Below are 6,000 nucleotides of genomic sequence, written 5' to 3' on the forward strand. Positions count from 1 at the left end.
AAAGCATCCCCAGAGCACCCTGACTTCCATTTTTCACCTCAAAGGTGTTCAAGTCCCACCACCCCACTAAGCCACTCCATTCAGGGCAGAGTAAGGTGGGCATGCTTCTGATCCAATGGCATCTCTGGTGCAACTGTGAAGAGGTTGAAGAGGCAACTTCCCCCAGCATTCCCAGTGGCCCGGCTTCCTTCAGGATCATTCACACTTACCCAGGCCAGGAGTTCCTTTTCCTAGCAGTCCTAGAATACAGGGCCCTGCCTACAAGTGGCAGGGCAAAACCTGGAAAAGAATAAGCCAAGTATGGTGGCATACAGTAGTATCCAGGCAGCTGGGACAGAAGGACCTCAAGTTCCAGGCCAACATGCATTGTAGAATGAGTCCCAGACAATCTAGTAAGAGACCCTGTCTCATGAAAACCAAAAACAAAGAGTTGGTAAGATGGGTTATCCCCAAGCTCAGAGCCTTCTCCTAAATATAGCATGAAGTGTTAGAGACCACCATCCTAAGTGTTCACAGGCCCCTGTAGATGCCCGTCATCCATCCCATTACCACACTGCCCAAAGATGATAATGGCAGGCCAGTAGTGAATTGGACAGAGGAAGAGACGCACACCCCTAGTTTTCCAAGGTGCACAGAGGAGCTGCCTGAGTGCTTCCTGAAGCACAGCTGCTCCACACTATCCTTCATGGTTACCAAAATGTTCCTCCTCCTCCTCCTCCTCCTCCTCCTCCTCCTCCTCCTCCTCCTCCTCCTCCTCTTCCCCCAGCTTCCCCAGCAAACTAGGTTTGGCCTAAAGCAAACCCCCTGGTGAGATCCTCTACAGGTAGCATGTGGATAAGTGGGTGGTGGCCACCCCAGCATGGTCCACCAGTGATAAGGACTGAGAGCAAGACAGCTCTGCCCCAAACTTCTCGTCCACCTGGATAAGAATTTTCACTCGAATAAAACTAACCTTAAAAAGACTTTGCTACTTCTACAGCATCATCCTTGAAACAAGGAAAGGATCAGGGAACCAGGTATAAAGAACAGCTGTGTCCATGTCTCATCCTCATAGAATTTCCTCTTCACAAAGCAGTCAACTCACTTTAGTCAGACAAACTGAGGATTCATAAGACAAACAGCAACTGTGACCTCAAGTAAGAAAAGCTAAAATTCCAAGAATGTCCCTTTTGGTTGCTGCTACCAAAGTTGGTATCCAGTACCCCAGTCCCATAACTCCATGGGCAGCTCTCCACCCTCTGTGTGAGCCTGAGAATCAGCCCATCAATTCAGGAAAGCTCAAGTGCAGGCAGCCAGCAGCAGGCTTCCCCTTCTCCACTAACAAACAACCCACCATGTGTGGGAACCAGCACCCGACACCTGTCCTTGCCAGAGCCACGGCATCCAGGCCAATGGAAGGAATGTTCTCTCCTGGACCAAGAACCCATGCTTTAGCCAAGTTCTAGAGCAACCTGAGAGCAAATTCAATAGGAAGGTACAATGAACAGACACACACAAAGGAAAAATGCTAATCTGCCATGTCAAAAAATAGCTTGCAGGACAGCATCCTCGACCCAGATCTTTCACAGACACCAAAGCACACACTAACTCTGAGGTCCTCTCACCAAACTGTAGTCACACTGTGACTTGCTTCGATCGACTCCTGAGGTGTGCACCAGACAGCCAGCACTCGTGGGAGTTCTCTAAACCTCTCTCACTATGCATCAAGCTTAGACTCTGGCACCGGCAAACAAGCAAATCACAACCACAGTAACATTCCAGTCCCTTTATAAACCCATTCTGACAAGGAAGGTCGGGCCTCAGTGTATTAAAAACAAGTTCAACATACTCATTAGAAGTTCCTGCTGAAGCCAGGCATTGGTGGCACATGCCTTTAATCCCAGCACTGGGGAGGCAGAACCAGGCAATCTCTGTGAGTTCAAAGCGAGATCCAGGACAGCCACCAAAACTACACAGAGAAACTCTGTCTCGAAAAACCAAAAGGAAGAAGAAGGAGGAGAAAGAGAAGGAGAAGGAGGAGGAGGAGGAGGAGGAGGAGGAGGAGGAGGAGGAGGAGGAGGAGGAGAAGTTGTTTCTGCTGAACTGTGAAGATGAAACTTGACCTCAAAGACCTCAGGTTGAAACCTGTGTCCCTCCCCTCTCCCAGCATGACCTCTATCAAGAGGGCACTGGGAGGGATTCAGCCCCTTTCACACTCCATTCAACTGCCAATGGCATGCTATTCCACTTGACACCTATGTGTAGCTTTGAACCCTGCCCTCCCATCTCTCTCCACTTCACCATGTAAGGCTGCTATTGACTAAAAAGGAGCTTTATTATAACTTAATTTCACTTTTTTGAATATATTTTATTATGAAAGATGTCAATGCAGAAGGAACATCAGTTAGGAAAAGTTCTGATCACTCAGTTGCAGAACTAAACTAGAATGTTTACGTCCTCTAACTGTGGCTCCCTGTCCTGTTTAGAGAGAACTTGGCTTCCTAGCACTGGTGGTAGTTTTAACCACCAAACATTAGTTTAGCTTTGGATGTTTTTATTTTTTATTTATTTTTTTTTTTTTTTTTTTTTTTTTTTTTTGCTTTGGATGTTTTTAAACTAAGGGTAATCAATCAGCATTCCTTATCAAAAGATCAACAGAAGCCAGAGGGTACAGAAGATGGGTATGAGCCTTCTCTTTTCCGGAAAGCATGCAGCAACTCTGAAGCAAAGCTCTGGGTGTTTGCCCCCCAGGTGTCAACAGGCAGAGCGCGCGGAGAAGTGTGAATAATGGACACGGTTACATTTTTCCCCCAAGGAGTTACCTTCTGCTCAAACACACCAACCCTGAACCTGACCTGGAAGAAACCAAGGCAGTTGTGATGGACACAGCAGCAAATGCCCTTTTCAAATAACATCTTCCTTCTCCCAGGGAGAAGGGCTTCACTTATACAGCGCTCAAAAGCAAAGGAAACAGGGTAAGCCAAGATAGCTATGGAAGGATGCCATGGGCACCTGACCATGCCAGCTTTCCTGATAAAAGGACAACGTGGGGACATCCTTGCCATGGGGAAGGCACTGTTGAAGGACCCCTGGAAAGGACTCCTATACAAAGATACAAAGTACTATGGCATTTCGCATAATGGATTACAACCACAAACTGCATCTTAAACTATAAACATCAGCCATATTTTCCACCCAAAGGTCAGAATGAACATTATGAACAAGACCTTCCTTCATTCACACACCCTGTAGCAAACCCCAAATGTGTGGCAAGGGACAGTTGAAGCTCCAGGTCCTACGTCAGAGCTATTCCTCAAGAGCATGGGAGCCCCTGCAACCTCAGAAACACTTCGAGGTCCCATATCTCTGTGGACCTGTGATGAGCCTTCCTGATCCTCACAGACTTCCACAGCAAAACTCCATTCTGAAGACGCTGCACCTCTTTCAAAGTGACCCAAAGCACTTTTCACGAAGCAGGAGAGGACACAGCGGCAGCGGCGGCATGTTTTCTAATTCTCTACTACTGCCACCGCGGCGGGCGGCGCTGCTACTACCGCTGCACATGTCACTGTGTAACACAGGAGGAGCGCTCAGGGCTCGCTTCGCTCCAGCCCAGGGTTCAGTGGGAACACTCCTGCAGAGGACTCCCAAACAAAAGCAGTCTGCAAGCTGGGCAGGGAGCCACTCTTCGAACCCATGGGGCCCTGAGGAATCGGAGGCCAACAGAGCCAGAGTGTACGGAACCTGCAAACGCTGAGACAGTTTCTGTGCCTGAGCACCCACATCACCATGATCGCCAGCATCTGCAGACCCCTGCGCATTGAGCGTCCTGCTGACCTCCAGGGATGGCAACAATAAAAGCACCCACAGCCGGGTTATAACCACTAAACCACTCTCTGCTCCTAGCATGGAGTCCCCAGCCAGCCTCCCTGGCAGCAAGGGAAGCCCGTGCCTTCCACCCAGACTTCATCCGCCTGCCCGGGAGGAATTCGCCCTCTCTTGACCTCACCTGAGGGAGGAGAGAGAGGGGTCCCTCTGGCACACAGTGGCAGCCCATGGCACCCCCGAGGAAACGGGGAAGCAGAGTTCCCCGAGGGCTTTGGGCACTCCAGCACTGGGAAGCCCTCAAGACTGGCAGGTCACCTGGGCAGAGGCCGCCCCTCGGCCTCGCAAGCCAGCCGGCTAGGGCACGGCCCCAGGACGCAGCCCAGAACTTCCTGGAACGACTGGGCCACCCGATGCACCCGCCCTCGCCTCCCGCCGCGCGCTGCCACTCACCTGGGGGCAGCTGGAAGTTCTGGATGTTGGTCGGGTTCTGCGGCGGCTGCGGCAGGCGCGGGGCCAGTACGGTGGGCGTCAGCGTGGCCCGGATAGCGCCGGTGGTGGCCGCCGGCGTCCGAGGCAGACTGGGGGTCGCCGCGGCCGCGCCCTTTGCCAGCCCCGCGGGGGTCCCGGGCGCAGGCACCGGCAGCGTGCCCGGCATGGCAGGCCCGAGCAGCACGCCGCCCGCCGCGCCCCCGCCCGCGACCCCCGCCGCCGCCGCCGCCGCCGCCGCCGCCGCTGCCGCCGGCCCGGTCCCGGGCACGGGCTTGGGCGCCTCGGCCTTGGCCCCCAGCGCGCCCGCGCCCGGCTGGCCCAGCCCCGCGGCGCCCCCGGAGGCCGCGGCGGGGGCAGGAGCGGCCCCGTTCTGCGCGGCAGCGGCGGCGGCGGCGGCGGCGGCGGCGGGTGACACGGGGGGCGCGGGCGCGGCGGGGTGCCCAGGCGGCCGGGCTGGCGCGGCGGGCGCTGGGGGCGCGGGCGGCGGGGGCGCGGCGGGCGCGGGCGCGGCGGGCGGCGAGGGCGCGGCGGGCGCGGGCGCGGGGGCCGCCTGGATGACAGAGCCGGCGGCGGGCGGCGGCGCGGGCCCGTTGTTGACCGGGCTGACAGCAGGTGCGGCGTGCGGCGCGGTGGGCGGCGCGGCGCTCCCATTCAAAGTTTGCGCGGCGCCGGGGCCGGGCGGGCCAGGCGGGCCGGGTTTGGAGGCGCCGGGGCCGGCGGGCGGGGCGGCGGTGGCGGGATCGGGCCCGGCGGCGGCGGCGGCGGTGGCGGCAGCGGCGGCCGGGCAGGGCCCCGCGCTGGCCTCGGGCGGCGGCCTCAGCTTGGCGGGCGCCGGCGCGGGCCCTGCGGGGACAAGCAAGCGGCGCGGTGAGCTGGAGCCCGGGTGCCGCGGGCCCCCACCCGCCGGCCGCGCTCTACCTGCGGGGGGCGGCTCCGGCGCCGCTGCGGGCGCGCCCTCGGCGGAGGCGGCCGGCCCTGCGCCCGCGGCTCCGGCCGGGCTGCCGCTCACAACATGGTTCCCGAGCGCGCCGGCGGCCGCGGCCCGCAGCTCGGGCGTGCGCGGCGCGAGGTGGTGGTGGTGGGCCGCGCTGGCCGCCAGCTGCGACTCGAGCGAGCCCACCAGATCGCTCACCACTTTCTCGTCCACCTCGCTGTTGAAGAAGACCTCGTCCAGCAGATCCGAGCCCGCCGCCATCTTTCCTCCTCGCCGCCGCCGCCGCCGCCGCTCGGCCGAGCGCGCCTGGGCAGGAGGAGGTTCCAGCGGGGCGCGGGGCGGGCGGGGGGCGGTGCGCGGGGCGGGCGGGGGCGCGGCGCGCAGGGCGGGGGAGGGGCGGCGCACTGCGCAGGCGCAGCGGCACGCACCGCCCCCGCCCGCGCCCCTCTGGCCTCTGATTGGCTACGGCCGGCTCTTAAAAGACGCGGCCAATGGCTGCGAGCGCCAGAGGCCGGGGAGCAGGCGAGCGGCTGGGTGTCGGTCGGCTTCTCCGGCGGGGGTGAGAATGGCTACCGGGCCCGGAGAGCAAGCAGCGGCGAAGTGCCCGGGTGGGTCGCGGCGGGCGGCTGCGGGGCTCGCCCTTTGTCTGCGCCGTTCCAAAATGGCTGCGGCCAGGGCGGGCGGACGGGCGGCGGCAGCAGCGCGGTGCTCCCGAGGCCCGGGCGACCGGTCAGCGAGGAGCAGGAGTCCTGGCACGAAGGCGCTTTCCG

At 59.5% G+C, this 6,000-nt stretch overlaps 1 protein-coding gene across 1 annotated transcript in view; it reads right to left on the bottom strand.

The window, feature by feature from the left end:
- The window catches only part of Taf4 (TATA-box binding protein associated factor 4), a 76,866-nt gene extending 71,295 nt beyond the window's left edge, over positions 1–5,571 (bottom strand). The window contains exon 1 of the mRNA XM_052723462.1: positions 4,258–5,571. Within this exon, the coding sequence (XP_052579422.1) occupies positions 4,258–5,491 (1,234 nt within the window). The 5' untranslated portion in view covers positions 5,492–5,571. The remainder of the gene's footprint in view (positions 1–4,257) is intronic.
- Between the last annotated feature and the right edge of the window lie 429 nt (positions 5,572–6,000).

This window comes from Peromyscus californicus, unplaced genomic scaffold (genome assembly GCF_007827085.1).
Source record: "Peromyscus californicus insignis strain IS unplaced genomic scaffold, ASM782708v3 Scaffold_7__1_contigs__length_154581171, whole genome shotgun sequence".
NCBI lineage: Eukaryota > Metazoa > Chordata > Mammalia > Rodentia > Cricetidae > Peromyscus > Peromyscus californicus.